The following is an 18,875-nucleotide window of genomic DNA, read 5'->3' as shown; positions in this document are numbered from 1 at the left end:
GAAAGAAAGAAAGAAAGAAAGAAAGAAAGAAAGAAAGAAAGAGGAAAAACAGAACTTGAAGCCTCACGCGCTCACACCGCTGCAGTCTCTTAGCCCAAAAATGAAAGGGGTTCAATCCCTGGTAGAAAGAAAGGAAAGAAAGACAGACAGACAGACAGACAGACAGACAGACAGACAGACAGACAGACAGACAGACAGACAGGAAGGAAGGGAAAAACAGAACTTGAAGCCTCCCGCGCTCACACCGCTGCAGTCTCTTAGCCCTGCAAGAAGGAGCGAGTCGCCTCCGCCGCCGTCACGCGGCGCTCAGCCAACTTGCGCATGCGCGCCTCTGGCGGCTCTCCGCCGGGGGCGGGACCGCGTGGCGTGCTGACGTCACAGGGGGCTGCGACGCCGCCGCGGCCCAGAGTGCTGAAGGCGGTGACGGCCGGTTTGTGACTCGGGCCGGGCCGGCTGAGCAGCCGCAGGATCTCGCTTCGCGTTTGCGGGCTCCGGGGCGGGGGCTCCCGCAGAGAAGCCCCCTCCCCGGGGTGGCGGGGTCTGGGAGGCTCCCGGTGGGGAGCGGCGGTGGCCGGGAAGGATGCATCAGAAGCTGCTGAAGAGCGCGCACTACATCGAGCTGGGCAGCTATCAGTACTGGCCGGTTCTGGTGCCCCGCGGCATCCGCCTGTACACCTACGAGCAGATCCCCGTGTCCCTCAAGGACAACCCGTACATCACCGACGGCTACCGGGCCTACCTGCCCTCCAGGCTCTGCATCAAAAGGTACTGTCGGGCCGCTCGGCCCCGCGCCCCTCTGCCTGGTCCCCCGCCGCGCCGCGCTCCGCCCCGGCCCTCCGTTCCTCGCCACCCGGTCTCTCCGTCTCCTCCCACCGACTCCCCTCCCGGGTGGTTGGTCCGCCTAATGATCGTGATAGTAACTGTGATTATAATTACCAGCTCTCCTTTGGGCAGCGATGTTTACAAAGTGCTTTTACATCCTTTATTCCTTTTGGTTCCTACTGAGATACATGCTGGAATCCACCCCCCTGACAGTGGTTGATCATTACTTGCCCTTTGCGCACCTAAGCTTTGTTTGTGTTTAGAGCAGCCCTGTGGGAATTCGGGTGCTTTGGCCTGCTGAATGAAACTGTTTACAGTGTCATACGTATATATGTGGAAAGCCCCAATTCATTCACTTACCTGATCCTTATGGAGCCTCTGTTGGGTACTAGGCATTCTACCACATCCTGCGGAAAAGAGCACACGTGTCCCCTGTTCTCATAAAGGTGCTATGGTTTAGCCTCGGCGACAAACACTGAAGAGATAATTACATATTACATAATAGCTGTTGTGGAAAATGCTGTGTAGGAAAATGCTGTAGCAAAAAGAGCTGTAACAGATACCCAGCCTCCGCTGGAAGATCTCTAAGAAAGGAATTTCTTTCTGTTCTAAATGTTTAAAACCAGATTGCTTTGAAAGCCTGTGTTTAAAAACATAGATCTGAAAAGTTGCATTCTACGTTTTAGAGTAACTTTCTGTCAAAACTCACTGTGTATACTAAAATACAGAACCCCAGTTCCAGAGAATTAAGACAGATGGTTGGCTCCAGGTCACTGTCTTTGCAAGTCCCCCTCCTAGATGTGGGTGTTGAACTACTCAGGCAGCATCCACATGCTTGCTGTTTGATTTTCTTTCCAGCATGGTGTTTCACCGTTCTTATGTACTTTTGTCCTGCCTTGTCAATCACAAGGCGACATTACTATCCATCCCTGCAGCTTGAATGGTCGGCCAACAGGACTTCACACCTGAATCCTAATTACAATTTCACTCTTCAGTGCCTCCTGTGCATGAGTAATATGTCAAGTTATTGGGCATAGGGCAAGCAGTGAATTGCCTTAATTGTGTTATATCCACTGTGCAGTGGACCTCTGCATTCTAAATCACATAGAGTGAGAAATGAACTATAAAGCAGTAGATCTTGAGTTATTGAGTCAAAAAGACTTGAATATTCAACTCTTCCACTTAACAGCTAGGGACCTTGTGGAAAAGTTAGCCCCTTTGGGTCTTCTTTTCTTCCCTTATAACTGTGAACATAATTACAGTATTGGTCAAAGGGATAGTATCAGAGGCGATTACTTACATAAAATACTACACAGGTCCTGGTACCTAATAAGTACTCAGTAAATGGTTGCACTTATCAGTGATTTTGAATCAGTGATGGTGATGAAAATGGTTATTGATTTTGAGGCAAAAGAGAGTATGGAGTGTCGGACTTTTAATAAAGTTAAATGCTATACTGGGGATGTTTTTCAAGAGCTTTTCCTGCCAGCTTTATCTTTACCACCTTCAGCCTTTGCCCTCTTTCCATTCAGCTTTCAAGAGTAATCAAGCCAGATTTTGGATACAAGGGAAGATTTTATGTATTCTAATAGTTGACCAATATTTTAATAGTTGGAACATAGGAAGGTTGTGTTCCATTAATCAGGTTGTACTGCATTTCACAGATGAAAAGTTCTAAGGCAGTAGACAGAATATTGTACTGTTATTAAAAAAAAAATCCTGTAGTTGTGTATTTAGAACATTTCTGCACCCTTTCCATTATGTTATTTTTAACTAGATGTTGTAAAAATAAACTTGATCATTTGATGATTTGAGACCTTGCTGTGTTTATCACTTACAAAAATTGGAAAGTAAGAACCACAGTGGCATCTGTCAATCCAGCTTAGAGTTACACATTAGTGCTTCCTGATAAGGGTTTCCGGATCAATGACCTTCAAAACCTTTAAGCAAAATGATTAGATTTTGCTAAACAAGTGTAAAAGTGTTTTAATTATTGGTCATGATACTGCCTTCCTGTAAATAGAATGGGCACTGTCCACAACTGAAAACATTTTCACAAAATTAAGAAAGTAGATAAAAGTTGTAGCAGTATCTGATCCAGCTACTTTATTGCCCAGCGAGTTCTATGACTTGCTCATGGTCACAGAGGTACTTTGTAGCCCGGATGGGAGAGACACTCACCTCTTGATGTCTGGTGGGCATATAGTATGCTCCTCCACGAACATGTGCTGCTTACCAGCACACGTAGTCCAGGCATTAAAAAAAAAAAAGAACCCATATTAAAAGTAGCCTCCTGTCATTCCTGAAGAAGATAATCTCATGCTATGTGGAAACTAGTTTGGCTTCAGGATGTCCACAGTGAAGTTGTCCAGCATGGTTGTCTTTTCAGTGGGTTCAATGGCTATCTGTTCCAATTCTGTTAAGTCCATTTAATTTTGTATTTGTTAGTATTTAAAATAATATTTAAAGTTTGTTCCTAACCTTGCACTGAGCAGCTTTTCAGAGACCTGCTATTAAAGTATTCTAGCTTAGGATCCAGTTTATAGCTATACTCTTTATTTCTGTTGGCATTTAGTAAATAATTTGAACAAGACACTTTGCTTAGAATAATGGTGTCCTAAAAATGGTCAAAGAGTTAATACGCAGAGGATGTGGTAGAATTTATATGTAAATAACTTAATAGAAGGAAGCAAATATATAATAAAATTGAGCACAGAACAAGTTCTGTGAGCCCAGGATTGGTGAAGACAAAATTTAAAAGGTACAGATAGAATTAGGTTCATAAAGTAGAAAGGATTAGGTAGCTCCCCTAAATTGACCCTAACCTTTGAATGCTAACAGTAAATGAGCCAATGTGAATCTGAGTTGCATATGTGTTTACTTTCCAGTTTGTTTATTTTATCTAATGAGACGGTAAACATCTGGAGTCATTTGCTGGGTTTCTTTCTCTTCTTCACCCTGGGAATATATGATATGACATCTGTATTACCTTCGGCAAGTGCATCCAGAGAAGATTTTGTGATTTGTTCTATATGTCTTTTCTGCTTCCAGGTGAGTCATTTCACAAACACCACTACTGGGAAAGAGAACTTTTGTGAGACAGGCAGGGACAGGTGACTTAAGTTCAGACCTACTGCTCCCGAGAGCCCCCCCCCCCAATGACATGTACGATATATTCACTTGTCTACTCCATATTAGCTTATTTGCTTTCATAACATAAGCACCTAAAAATGAACTGTTAACATATATTTGGATCATATTATTAGAATATACTTGAAGTGTAAGTTTCAAATATTTTTTAAGACTTTATTCCTCTATCTTCTCAGACATCTCTGCTTTGTGATTAACACTTGGCTAATAATGACTGTACTCTGTACTTTGGCTAAGTAAATCACTAGTGTCTACTTAAAACCTGTTTTGCAAGACTTCTTCCTAATTGTAATATGTCTGTGATTTTTGCACTTGCTATTTCCATATTTACCTTTTACATCTTGTTTTACTGACATTGATCTTTTGCTGTAAAGTTTGTATGTTTTGTTTTGTCTTTGCCTTACCAGGGATTGAACTTAGGACCTTGTGCTTGCCGGGCAGATGCTTATGTCACCTGTGCATCTCCCTGGCCTGCTCTCTTTTCAATGTTAATTTCCTTTCATGCTGTTATAGTTCCATGGTTTCAAATACTATATTTCTATTCCTTTCAAACTTTGTTTAGTTCCATTGACATTTGTATTTTTTTTCAGGGACCAGTAAAAAGTCCTGTTAACATCTTTAATTTTTAAGTATAAAGGTTATGCACAAAAATAACAGTGAAAATTTATTGTCGCCCCTTCCTCCTTGCATCCTGCTGTTAGCCTGCTTCTCTGCAGTGTGAGAGGTGAACCTGTAAACCAGCCACACACAGGTTGTTTTCATTGTGTCATGAAATTTCAGACCTCCGTTATTTTATTCAGATTAAAACTTTGGACTTAAAGTTTTAAAAAACACATCAAAAATATCTCCCTCTTTTTTTCTAGCTCCAACTACTGGAATACAATTTAAATTGACTGGATGAAAAGACTATATAATATTTTTGTTACTAGAAAAAAATTTTAGTGCTTTTTCACTTTTTTCTTTCTGAGGTTTACTTTTTGTGCTGATTAGAATCAAAACATCCTTAGAATTGCCTCCAGTTTTATAAAAAAAAAAAAAAAAAAAAAAACTGAATCAGTTGGTTTATAGCTACATTTCAAGATATATGTTAATGCAGATTAAGATATTCTTTTCCTTTTGTGTGTAGTGGGTATGTGTTTGTGGCTCTGGGGACTGGCCCCAGGGAAGTACTACCACTGAGAATTATATTCCTAGCTCACTTTTATTTGGAGACAGGTTTTGCCAAGTTGCCAGGCAGGATCTTGTGATCCCTTATCTTGAGATATTTTAAGTAATCATTAATACTAAGTAAAAACTGGTTTGTAGTCTACTGTCAGTTGTGTGGGTATCATCTATTTGGAGAATCCCGTGTATTTTCCTCTACTCTTAGGCCTGCCCTTTGCCTTTTACCACCTGCCACAGATGGTGTTAGTTTGGAGACTATATATATTAATTTCCTTTTTGGCCTAAGAATGTATTATAAAATTTAAAAGTTTAAATAATTATGATAATTGCAAATGAGGGAACAGGCCCAAAAGTTTAAATACTGTCCTGCATTATTCAGGTGGATGTTAAGGTCCTATTCTCTTGAAGAAGCCTTTTTTTTTTTTCTTTTTTTGGCAGTACCAGGGATTGAACTCAGGACCTTGCACTTGCCAGGCAGGCACTTGCACCACTGAGCTATATCCCAGGCCCCTGGTCCTATTCTCTTAACTGTTACTGTCAGGATCTTTCTGTTACATGCTGTACAGCATGCTCTGGGAAAATAAGCATATTTTCCTTACTTAAGAAGACCACTTTTCTTTTCTTAGGAAGTTATATCTTATTCACACAAGTTTTTCAGATTCTGAGGGAAGCAGATAGCCTGGTCTGTTCATTAATACTGGTTTGCATTTAACTTTTAAGAGACAAACATTATTTTCACCTACCCTTTAAGTGCTAATATTTTCTTCCCAACCAAATTAGTACAGTGCATTCTGAGTAGTAGAATATAATTTGGGGGCTTTGAATCTTTTCACAGGTTATTTACTTTGAAGAATAGAATCCTGAGAATGCCCTTCTCTCTGTTCAGTTCATATATATTTCAGTTCATTAATAGTTATTGAGGGGCTGGGGAGATAGCTCAGTAGGATAAGTGCTTGCCTGGTAAGCGCAAGGGCCTGAGTTCAATCCCCAGTTCCGCAAAAAAAAAAAAAAAAAAATAGTTATTGATTACCACCTACATATTTCCAAGCCCTAGACTATATTTCATTTCAGTAAATAGTTATTGATTACTACCTAATATTTCCAGGCCCTAGACTAGACAGCAATAATATAGTGCTGGACAGAGTCACTGTGTCGTGAAAATCAAATCATCCACGTAAGGGAGCAGAAGAGAGAGTGAGGCAGGACATTAGCAGAACAGACAGTTGTGTAAAGGCCCAGCAAAAAGAAAGAGTTTAGCATTTCTGGACCTACAGAAAATGTGGGAGAAAGGAGAAAGAAAGGTCAGGCTGGAGAGAGAGACTGTGGCCAAGGCAGGAAGTACTGTGTTACGCCATTGAGCTTAGATGCAGGATGCAATGTCGTAACTGTCTACCTTAGTGGAGTGACATATTCCATAGAAAGATATTTTCCATTATATCTGAAATATACTCAATTTGCAAGACTTTATAATTTTCATCTTTTAAGGAACTCTAGCAGTAACATACCTTTTTCTAAATATGGTACACTGTAAGTTAACTTTTTAAAGACATAGAATTGTCTGTTAACATTATTTCTTTCTGATAGCTTTTTCTCATTTACTTTCTTTTTCATAATAATATGAACTTATTATTGTTTCTTATTATTACTATATTGATATTCCTATAGATATCCAAACAAACATAAAAGTTTATGGAAGAAAGTAAAAGTCACTTGCTATTTCATGCTTGGATCTTGCATCATTTTACAGTCATATGACATTGTGACAATATGACAATGAGATCCTTCCCTGTCAGAATGTGCACCATATGCTCTCATATTCATGGCACTTCACCTCAAGGATAATCCAAGATAACAGTCAAGCTACTTAGAATTAATGGGGCCTATAAATTCTGATTTTTTAGCTTAGCCAAAAAGCCACTGACCAATAAGGATTTGAGGTAGATGAAGAAATAAAATATGACTAAGTACATTGGCATTGAATATTGATGTTGAGTGTGTGGGAACTGGTTAGGCTTGTTTAATGGATAGAATGTAAAATAGCGAGATTTCCAGTTAGCTCTTGCTTACAAAATATTAATCAGCTGGGTCTGCTTCATATTGTTTATGGCCCCATTTTTCCCCTCCACTGTCACTGGCTTAGTGTAGCTCTTGGCCTCGCTCCATAGTGCTATTTCTGTACACTTTGACCTCGGCCTGTCAAGTCCACATCTTGGAAGGGTGGCTTCTCATTTACTTGTTTCTCAAAAACCTCTTTGAGAGTAGAGATTTCATCATTGTGTCCTCCAGTGGCTGACAAACAGCAGGTGCTTGATGGCTGGAGGAATCTGCCATAGAAGCCTTTTCAGTGGTCACAGCACCTGATGGGGTCATGTTAGTTTGCTGTTCAGTATGGAAACCATATAAAATCAGTCATTATTTTTGCATAGAAAAAATAAAGCCATGTTTACTTTAGAATTTAAAAGAAAACTACAGTGTATCTCATGTGGACTGAAAAAGTCTTAGGTGAAAAAAGCAAATTTGGCAACAGAATGTATAGTATGAGACCATTTGATTAATTTTAAAAACTGTGTATCCTACCTTCTGTATTACAGGTATGGACAGTGAAAATACCTGGAAGAACACAGTAGTTCTTAGCATTGTATACCTCAGCAATAGATTAAATGGGAGGGACGTGATTCCTGTCTGAATTGCTTTGATTTCTTTTTGTTTCACCTTAAGATTTATTTTTATTTTCCATAGGTCTGTATGCTTTGCTCAGTGGGCTATCATCTTTTTTCTTGCCATCGGTCAGAAAAAACCTGTCGAAGATGGATGGCATTAGATTATGCGGGAATTTCTGTTGGAATATTGGGCTGCTATGTCTCAGGAGTATTTTATGCATTTTATTGTAATAATGTAAGTAGTTTAAAGCATTTTCACTTCATTCACATTCATTCTCTCCCCTCCCTCCATCCCCCCTTCTCTCTCTGCCATAGTGGGGAATAGAGCATCTCCCATTCTAGACAAGTGTTCTACCACTGAGCTATTTTCCCATCCCCAAATAGTTCTCATTCTACCTATCGCATAGGTCTTGGTTTTTTGTTGTTGTTGTTGTTTTGGGGTTTTTGCAGTGTTTCCTTTGAATTTCTGAATAAATGCATAATTAGCTAACAGGAGAAACAGGAGAGTCATATATATGCATAAATTTATTTTTTTTTTCAAATGGCCCTTGTGATCTCTAACATCTGTTATTCTATACTTAACTAATTTTTCATTTAAAAATACAGTTGTTTTGTTTTGGGGAGGGTTTTTGTTTTTTGTTTTTTGTTTTTTTGAGACAAGGTCTCAGTATGCAGTTGAGGCTGGCCTGGACTCACTATGTAGCACAAGCTGGCCTCAAACTTTTCCTACCTCAGCCTCCTGAGTGGTGGGATTGCAGGTATGCACCACCATACCCAGCTAACTCTGGAAGGTGTAGTTATTTCTCAATGTAGACGTTGAATCATTAGTGTTTCCACTAACTCCATGTGGCTATGTGGTCCTCATATATGCACATTACATGTCTTAATTTTTCTGTGTATAGAATTGACGTTAAAGTTAGCAGTTGATATACTTGTGAAGTTGGCTACTGCTTTCAACTTCTCAACATTTACTTCTCTCTCAGTTAAAAAAAGTGCCTGTGCATGTATTGATCCACATTCTTCTGTAAGAACTATGTTCTCCTCAGGAGGCTGAGGCAGGAGGAACACTGAGTTTGAGCTCAGCCTGGGTACAAAGTGAGTAGCCCACTATATAACCTAAACTGTATCATGAAACCCTGTCTCAAAAATACCAAAAAAAAAAAAAAAAAAAAAAAAAAGATCGTCTCTTTTCCTTAGTCTTTTATTTGTTATAAGGCATAGAGACAGACCAGACAGGTGTTGAGTATCTTAGCAAGGGTATCTGTTCTGAGTTCTAGATTAGCTCTTTTTTTTTTTTTATTTTCCGCTAAGGTGTTTGCTTTATGCAAAGCAGCATTTGTAACACTAATTAGATAATGTGACATGTGACCTAAAAATGTTGGCCAATGAAACCTTATGAAATTAAAATAAAATCCCTAACCCCTCACCTTATGTTCTAGCCAAAAGGCAAACTAATCTTCCCTCCCTGGGACTCAGTACATCTTAAGCTCTCCTGTTCAGCAAAACCGTATTATCTTTTTCCTCCTGCTTCCTTACCATATTCTTTGATTTTTTTTTTCTTTTGTGCTTTTCATTATTTCCTTTTACCAAGAATGTATTTTGCCCTCAGAAGCAGGTATCCTTTTTCTTTTTTTTGCAGAACCGGGAATTGAGGTCAGGCCCTTGCACTTGCCAGGGAAGCGCTTATTTTATTGAGCCATCTCCCCGGCCCCTTATCTTCCTTTTCACAAAGAATAGTACCTGTGGTGCCCAGGTTTCCCTCACCTATATGGAAGATACTCACTAAGCCACAGCTTCTTGGGAAGATTGGCTACAGCACAAGATTCTTCTATTTGGAATTCTTCAGTAGGACCCTGTCTCTATGCAGTGACACAGAAAACTGCCAGTGTATGCACAACTGGCAAAGAGAAAACTCAAATTAGATTTGAATATATGAGCATTATTTATTACATCCATTTAAACATGAATCACTTGCTCTTTAGGCTTAATTGTTTTTGAACAGAAGAATATAATTAAATACATATGTGATTAACTTTTTTATAAATTGATTTTAGTAAACTCTTCCAATCTGCCAAGCTTTTATAGCTTATTCATTTTGCAAGAAACTGTACGTCTTTTTAAAAATTATAGGGCCGGGAATGAGCACCGCAGCATAGCACCTGCCAGGCGAACCCAAGGCCTTGAGTTGGATTCCTGACACCCACCCCAAAAAACTTCTGGCAACCTGCTGATAACTCTAGTTAGCTTGTAAGGCAGGCAGTCAGTATTTGAACTGCTTGGTTATCCTAGACTATAGTCTCTGAAACTATTTTCTATTTACCTCTTTCTAAACACAAAGTAGGACACTTACCAGAAAAACTAGGGAAAAAGAAGAGAACTACTGGGGCCAAAACAAACAGTCCATGATCATAAAAAGAAAAATTGGTTCTCTGGTTTCTGATCATTCCCATATATTCTGTTGCTTCAGTGGCCTCTTTCCCTTGCAAAGTGGGACTAAAAGCCATGTGCCCTTGATTGAGGAGGGAGTACCTTTAGGTATACACCAAGCCAGCCAGCTCAGGGAGGGAGTAGTTCCACAGAAGTTCTTGGAGCCTGGAGTTTACCAACACTTGCCTGTGTGATCCTGGCTTTTAAGCTTGCAGGCCAGCTTTATAGCTGCTACCCAAATTCCCATAGGCCCTTCAGAGTTCATGGGTAATTTTGGTTTGTTTGTTCCTCTTCCTCTTCTTCTTCCTCCTCTTCCTTCTTCTTCCTCTTCCTCCCTTTCCCCTTTTCCTCCTTCCCCTCCTCCTCCTCCTCCTTTTTCTTTATTCTTCTGCTTTTCCTCCTCCTCCTGCTTCTTTTCTTTTCTTTTTTTTTTTTAATTTTGTGAGACAGGGTCTCACTGTGCAGTTCAGGCTAGAAACTCACTATGTAGCCTAGGCTAGTGTTGAACTCACAGTGATCCTCCTGCCTTAGTCTCCCAGGTGCTGAGATTATCATGGCCAGTTTTTCAAAGTTAATGTTTTAAAGTAAATAGTCCATCATGTTCCTTGGCCTCTTCCCCCACCAGAAACGCTCCTTCCCCCAAAATCCTGGTCATTTTCGTTCACTTGCAGAAACTGATTACATGGTCTCTGAGACTAAAAAGTTGAACCTTGCTCACAACCAGACAGCCATGGAAACAGCCTCTGCATCTAATGCTCATGTCTGTACTCTTCAACAGAACCCAAGCCCTTATTTTCTCTTGGAATTAACCATTCTATTGTTTTCAAGCTGGCTTCCTAATGTCTTCTCTGCTGATGACTGCTATCTTTCTAAAGTCGGTTGGAAAAATGGCTGCATCACCCCGTTTTTAAAGCTCCCTTCATTCCTCAGAGCTGACATCTTTAGTGTGATCTCACCTGCCATTCACCCTCACTTCTCTGCACTTCCCTGTGGCATTTGCTCATTCCCTCAAAATCTCCTTCCCACACAGTCAGACAGTTTGCCCAAGACCTAGCTGAGATGTTAGCTCCTCTGTGCAGCAGGCAGTTCTCCTTTTCACTGGTTCCACGGCACTCTGTTTATAGCTCCACTACAGCGCTGCATGTCATGACCTTGTGACCGTGTGCTTGTGTCTGCCTCTCCGTAGTCTCTGTGCTCACCGTCTGAGTGAGTTCTCTTTGTGTCTGTGGGCCTGAAACTGTGCCTCAGACCAGAAGTACTCAGGAGGTGCTTTTGTGGGAATAAGTGTAGTCTACCAGCACACTTTGGAAGCTTGTTTTTTATCCTAAGAAGCTTCTTTATTAAATAACATATTTTTAAGGAAGGTAAATAATCCTGTTCAGAAGTAGTTTTGAATGTGTAATGTAGAAATCAAAATTTCTCTTTTCTTTCCCTTGTCACTAAGAGCAGAATTAAAATTTGGTTTCCTTTCCTTTTAGTATTGGCGGCAAGTGTACCTGATCACAGTGCTTGCTATGATCCTCGCAGTGTTCTTTGCACAGATTCATCCCAATTACCTCACACAGCAGTGGCAGAGGCTCCGTTCCATCATCTTTTGTTCTGTTTCGGGCTATGGAGTGATCCCCACTCTTCACTGGGTTTGGCTCAATGGAGGAGTTGGTTCTCCTATTGTACAGGTAAGGAGGTGTATTTACTTCAGAGAGAGTGGTATGGCCAGGCCAAATGGATAGGCCTGTGTCCTTTGAGGACATAATTTTTCACAGTATATTAACACCATAATTCTCACAGCTATATAATAAGTAAACATAACTTTTAAAAGTAGAGGTAAAGTCTCACTATTGTTTCTTTATGAATGTCTTTCTGTGAAATAACACATTAACTCTCTAATGATTTAGTATGTAAATAACTTAAATCTTTATCTGTGAACGAGAACTTCAAAATTTCTAGCTTTGTCTCCTGGGTTAGTGAAAATAACGATGGTAACCAAAACACAGAATTAGGCATGGTGGAAGGGGAGCGTGGACATAGCTTAGTGGTCTAAACACCTAAGTGAAAGGACCTGGGTTTGATCCCCAGTACCACATGCTGTGCCAGCCCTAGAACCCTGTGCACACCATGTAGACCACTGAGACTGGTCGTGGTGGCACACAACTGTAATCCCAGCACTGGGGAGGCTGAGACTGGAGGGTCATTACAAGTAGAATTCAAGCTGCATAGTGATACCCTGGAACAAATACATTTTTAAAAAAGAAGAAAAATTAGGCATAGGGGTTTGAAAAGAATTTTTTATTTTACCTATTGAGTTTGAAATATATATCATATAAGATGTAAAAGTAGACATGGGTTTGGAATTTCGGCAACAATTTGAGACTTGTGATAAAGATTTGGAAGTATTATCCTGGAAGCTGTGGCCAGGGCAGTAACTGAGGACTATGGCAAGAGCTGTCAAAGTCAAGCATTACGGTGAACAGTGGATGCACGTTTGGAAGAGTGTCAGGGAACCCAGTATTCTTAGAAAGGACTAAGAATGTATTTTTAGAGATCCTTATAAAAATGTGCTAGAGAGTAAATTGAAAATTTTTTAACATAAGTAAATTTGCTAAGGAAGCTGGCAGAAATCAGCTGAATTTGTTGCAATGAACAGAAATCACTTAAAATTATTACTTACTGCCCTGGGACCTTTGTCTGAAATGGAGAATTTTAAAGGTAAACTTTATTCCAAAAGACTCAGGTATGGACTGGGGCGATAGCTCATCGGTGTGGCCATCTGCCTGGCAAGCTCAAGGAACCTGGGTTCGCATCTGGTACTGCATGCCCCGTGCCTACCCCAGAACCCCAGATGTGTTGTGCTGGCCACTGAAACCAGGTGTGGTGGTGCACATCTGTAATCCCCAGCACTGGAGAGGCTGAGACAGGAGGCTTGCTATGAGTCTGAGCTGCATAGTGAGACCCTGTACCAAATAAATTTAAAAAAGAAAAAGCCTCAGGTATTAGTTAGAAGAGGTGAGAGTACTGTAGTGTTACATTCACGTGCAGCAGCCAGATGAAAACTTGTGTGTGCTGTTGAGAACAAAAGCCATTCTGGGCAGTGGGCTGGCTGATCGGATCTGGCTCATTTGAGAACAGATGATGTTCTCTTCATAAGATCAGGAACTTTAGAGAAGGGGAGATGTGGTAATGAAGGAGATAAGTGATTCTGCTATCTGAGAAAACATCCGTTTTGGGACTTTTGATTCCCTGAGTATCAGAAAATAGAATGATAACGTGAAACCGTAAATTTAATTCTGATCAGAAATGAATAACTGGTGATTGATATAGGAGTTATTTGTATTGACAAAAAAGATTTGGTTCAAGTCAGTGGATTTTGGAGACATTTATGGGGAAAAAAAGAAAAGGGTATTTCCATGATCAGAAATCTTAAAATAGAAATATGGCGTAAAAAGACAGGGGTTCTTGAAGATGGAATTCTGATATGAGCACTGATCATTCCAGTGAGGAAAGAAAGGGAAACTTCAGAGAAATTGTCTAATTTACGATTTTTGAAACAGAAGGAGAGGTTATTATCAAAGGTGGAAAGTTTTCCGGAGCTAATCCAGAGAGGTGAGTGAAGTTATATTTTAGACTAGTGATAGGCTTTTTAGAAATGAGTGCCTAGACTGCAACACAAAGCCCATTTATTTATCACCAGTTGCGAACATTGCAATTAAAACTAAATACCGAGGGTTTAATTTACAAAACATAACTCATACATTAACATCTTTTTGTGTTTAAATACAACACATGTGCTACAGTATCACCACTGCTGTTCTAAAATGTTTAAGAAATATGAAGTCGATTAACCTGAGGAATATAGAGTTCAAGGAGAGCTATGAAAATTCTCGTGTTATTTGAAGAAGAAAGAAAATTAATTTTATTTATTTGTTTATTCTTTTTTTATTGCCTTAGTACTGGTAATCAAACTCATGACCTCGTGCCTGCTAGGCAGGTGCTGTGCTGCTGAGCTATATCCCCAGCCTTGTTTTTATTTCTTAAACAAGTTCTTAGTAAATTAGATCTAAAACCAGAATTAGAAACAGTCCATTTAGATTTAATTGCCTGATTTTTCTCCGGACCCAGTAAAAGTTTCCAACAGAGCATCAGCAATGAGATGCAGAGCTAAATATAGTAGTGCTTAAAAAGATCATTTATCTGTAGTACTGGAAAAAAATTCTACTTTGGGCAGAAATATGTAGATGTGCCTAAGCCATAAGTCCTTGGTATTTAATCTCTTATCTTGCCTAAGTGATAACTGTTCCCAGATGTATTCTGTCATGTTCTGACACTGGAGAAGTTGCTGTAGGACCTTCCATAGTGCTGTAACTTTAGCTCCATTAGTAGCCTAACCTTAAGGGCATCTACTGTGTTCCATTTTTAAGAAATGAAGCAAAGCTTGGGATACTGAAGTCTGTCCATAAAATAGTTAAGATTTAGCTATTTTTATCTACACCATTATACTGATAATTGAGAATTCAGCAACAGTAGAAAAAATATATGTGTATAATATGTTTCGCTTTTTAGGACTTTGCATCCCGTGTAATTGTGATGTATGTGATTGCTCTTCTTGCTTTCCTATTCTACATTTCCAAAGTTCCAGAACGGTACTTTCCAGGTGGGTATCTATTTATTTATTTATTTTTTGTGGACAGCTCAGCCAGCACTGGGGGTGGGGCTGGCACAGCATGTGGTGCCAGGGATTGAACCATGGTCCCTGCACTTGCCTAAGCTTGCCTAAGCAGGCGCTTTAAACCACTGAGCTATGTCGCCAGCCCTGTGGTGGGTATCTCTTACAATGTTTTGGTAATTTTATTCCAAAATGTGTGCTTGAAGTAGATGCTTCAAAGAATCAAAATTTAGATTTGTTTTTAAAATATATTTGATTATAGAATAATTCTTCTAGTCCCAAGTATTAACTAAAACTTCAGCTATTTTTTATTTTACTTTATTTTTAATCTTTATTTATTTGGCACAGGGTCTTGCTACATAGCTCAGACTCATAGTGATCCTTCTGTCTCAGCCTCCCCAGGGCTGGGATTACAGATTTGCACCACCATACCTGGTTTCAGTGCTTGGCTCTGTGCATGGCCAGCATAGCATGTGGTAAGGGGGAATCAAACCTGGATCCTTGTGCTTGCCAGTCAGGTACTTAGACTGCTGAGCTATCTCCCAGCCATAACCTTCAGCTTTTAAAGGGCTTTCACAAACTTTTCCTGTCATCCTGTTAGTAAGTTCAGTGGAAGAAAAATAGTATCAAAATACAGTAGTTCTCCTCCCCCCAGCCCCAGTAATGGCTTACATTTAGACATTCCGCTAGAGTCTCATGCAGAATTTGGTACTAGAGAAGTAGGGTCATTGGTGTCCCTTGTACTGGACCATGTGGTTTAGGAGCCTTTGAAGCTGGCTTGTGGGAAAGGGAAAAGTTAAGAAAAGTTTGGAGGAGCTGGGGAGATAGCTCAGTGGTCTAAGCACCTGCCTGGGAAGCACAAGGACCCAGGTTCAGTCCTGAGTACTGCATGTTGTGCCGTGTGCTGGTCCAGGAATCCTAGACATGCCGTGCCAGCCACCAAAACCAGGCATAGTGGCTCATGCCTGTAATCTCAGCACTGGGGAGGCTGAGACAGGAGGATCACTATAAGTCTGAGCTGTGTAGTGAGACCCTGTACCAAATAAAATAAATAAATATTTTTTGAAAACTTAAGAAAAATTTGGAGATGCCAGCTGAAAAAGATCTAGAACACCTCAGACGGTGTTCATAGGAGATTCTGGTCAGAGTTTAAAAGACTAGAATGCTGATAGAAATGCTTCTAGTAAAGACCAGACTCAGGAGATTTCTTCTAGTAAGAAGGACTGTGTTAGCTGTTAGATTCCAGACAATGAGTGTTATGCCATGGCAGAAAGTTGGTCTTCATTTTGCTCATGTCCAGAGACTTTGCCTAAGACTAAGATTAAGGTTAGTGGACTAATCATTGCAGAAAAATTTCAAGGCAATCTAATGTTGAAGTGATGGCATGGCTACTGTTGGGTGCTTTTCGCCAGATGTATGTTGAGAATCAAAAGCAAAGAACACAGAAGAATAATTTAAAATATTATGAGTTTGGCCAAAAGGAAGCTCCAGTAAAACTATGTACTACAAAGTTAGAGCTGAAGAGATCTTGATTGCTGAGAAGGAAGATGACAATAGAAAAGACAGCCTGAGGGTGTCACATGAAGCAATAAAATTCTGCCCTTTGCAACCTCAAAATTTCAAAAGTGAAAGGCTTTGCTTTGAGAAGAGAGCCCCAGAGCACTATGTTCCAGAATGGCAGCAGCCTAAGGAAGTAATTCCTATGGATTGGGTTCAGAGTACTCAGTGATCCCAGCCCACAACCCCTATAGCCGAAAGAGAAAGTAGCCTGGCTACTACTCCAGCTGGCTGCCAACTTTGGTATCAGCCACATGATGCTGGTTTTAGGTGCGTGCAGAATATAGTTGTGGGGTTAGGAAGACTTCCACCCAGATTTCAGGCAATGGCCTAGGAGGCCAACTGGTGTGCCCAAAGGGCAGCATGTGAAACTGTGAAGCAAGTGGTTCATGAAGACCCCAAAAGATTGGAGAAGCCAAGAAGTGGATTGTTCAGGGAAAGCTGCAAGGAGTGAGCAGAGCCAGCCACAGAAGCTGAGAGAACCACTGGCAGATGCTAAGTGTCGGTGCAGAGCTGCCCACGCCTTTTGGAATTCACAGCTTACCACAGATCTCCAGGTGATGCTGGACATGGAAATACGGAATTTAATGTTTTCCCTACTGGATTTTGTTCTTGCTTTGTTTGCATTCCTTGCTGTTCCTTCATTCATAACCTTTGGAATGGAAATGTCTTATCTTCTGCCATTGAATGTGAAAAGTGTTTAACTTCCTTTTCATTTGTATGGGGGCTTGCAGCTAAGAGTTTGCATTAAATCTCAGAAGAGACTTTGGACTTGGACTTTTCAGCAGTGCTACAACTCTTAGGTCTTTAGCAACTCCTCAGGCTGGTTTAAATGCCTTTTACATAAAAAGATGTGCATGAGTTTTTGGAGAGCCAGGGACAGAACATTATGGATTGTGCTAGATGTGCCCCTAAAGTCACATGCAGTCATAACTGGGATTTTTCTGAGGTGAATGGATCTAGTGTGTGATGCTGAAATTGATTCAGGGTACAAAGTTAAGATCAAGGGCACTAGGATTAAGGGTGAGTGTTGCTCACCCTAAGTGGTCTGGATAGGAAGAGCCATCATCAGCCCTTGTTGCTTTTCTACCTCTGCCCAGCACAAACTGATTCCCTCTGTAATGCCTGCCTGCCAAGTCACCCTACCTTGGAACCAGCCTCTTACATAGATTGAAACCTTCACAAACCAAGCTCAATAAAGCTTTCCTCCTTTTAAGTTTGGGTGTCAGGTATTTAGTCACAGCAGAGAGAAGAGCAACTAAGAAACCCCCTTTCCGTGTAATTTCACTTTTCCTTCCTGACACTAAAGCCAAGAAAAAAAAAATTGTTCAGTCTTCAGGTTCCCAAGATTCTCTTTCCTTCCATTCACATGTTAGTCACTCAGGAGGATAGATTTCTCTTTCCTTCCATACAGAGGAAAATAATTGTGATGGAAATAAAGAAGCACAGTGTAGAGTGAACAACATTCTTTCTATAAAACATATACTTGCTTTTTTTCACATAATAGGTCCAGAACCAGTCTATTTAGGTTCAGCACTAAGCTGCATGAGCTAAATAAGTCACTGAAACTCTCAGCTCCAGCTACTGCGTCTTAGTCAGTTTCATCATCGCTGGGACAAAACACCTGGTTGCTGGCAACTTAAAGGAGGAGAGGTTTGTTTTGGCTCATGTTTACAGTTGTCAGTCCTTGCGTGGTCAAGCTGGTTCTGGGCAGACGCAGTGTGAGCAGGCCTGGGAAGAGGAAGGCTGCTTACCTCTTGGCATACAGAGAGAGAGCAAAGCAAGGCACTGAAGTAGGCCGCAGCCCTTGTAGGCTACACCCCCATTCGTCCACCTCCTCCAGTCAGACCCTACCTGCAAAGAGCAAGTCACCTATATGCCGCCATGACCCGGTCACATTTCAGAAGCCCCACTTTCAAACACACAAAACTTTATGGGGACATCTAAGTATAAATTGTAACATTCCTCATCTGAAACTTGGAGGTGATACCTTCTTTCCTGGAGGTATAGTGAAGATTAGATGGAAAGTGAGCATAAAACAGTACAAGTTCCTAGCAGGTACAGTAGTAGTACAATAGTAGCAGTTACTATTATTTTGATGTCCTTCAATTTGGTCTTGTAGGTGTAAAATGTAGCTTAGTAACAGAATGGTACAGATCCAGGAAAGCTTTATTTTTGACTCAAGAATATCATTGGGTACATAAAAAGTGACTTTTCAGCTTGTAGGACTTAAAGGGAGCAGTTTAAATACAAACTGCAAACTTGTCCCTCCTGTTTCCTGGGTTATGAATCACTTGTGATGGGAATTAGATATGGGATTGTGCCACTCCTTGCATGCAGGGAAAGGAGAATGGGTCCTCAGGCATTCCTCTGTGCGTAGGTTTTCACTACTGAGCTTTAAGAGTGGGAATACAGACCGTGAGTGTGAAGAGTAG

General features: G+C 40.6%; 1 protein-coding gene across 4 annotated transcripts in view; it reads left to right on the top strand.

Annotated features, from left to right (window-relative positions):
* The first annotated feature begins 374 nt into the window (after positions 1 to 374).
* Paqr3 (progestin and adipoQ receptor family member 3) overlaps positions 375 to 18,875 on the top strand; it is a 28,022-nt gene continuing 9,521 nt past the window's right edge. For 3 of the 4 annotated variants that reach the window (XR_002818487.1, XR_002818485.1, XR_002818486.1), the window contains exons 1-5: positions 375 to 765; positions 3,711 to 3,873; positions 7,876 to 8,031; positions 11,702 to 11,899; positions 14,781 to 14,871. Coding sequence is in view for 1 of the 4 variants with exons in the window: in XM_004643189.2 (XP_004643246.1) it covers positions 581 to 765; positions 3,711 to 3,873; positions 7,876 to 8,031; positions 11,702 to 11,899; positions 14,781 to 14,871 (793 nt within the window). In the remaining 3 variants the exon portion in view is untranslated. The remainder of the gene's footprint in view (positions 766 to 3,710; positions 3,874 to 7,875; positions 8,032 to 11,701; positions 11,900 to 14,780; positions 14,872 to 18,875) is intronic. The other variant, XM_004643189.2, reaches the window with a different exon arrangement.

This window comes from Octodon degus, unplaced genomic scaffold (assembly GCF_000260255.1).
Source record: "Octodon degus isolate 3935 unplaced genomic scaffold, OctDeg1.0 scaffold00168, whole genome shotgun sequence".
Lineage (NCBI taxonomy): Eukaryota > Metazoa > Chordata > Mammalia > Rodentia > Octodontidae > Octodon > Octodon degus.
Note: the sequence above shows the minus strand (reverse complement) of the source record. Positions and strands in the feature narration are given on the sequence as shown.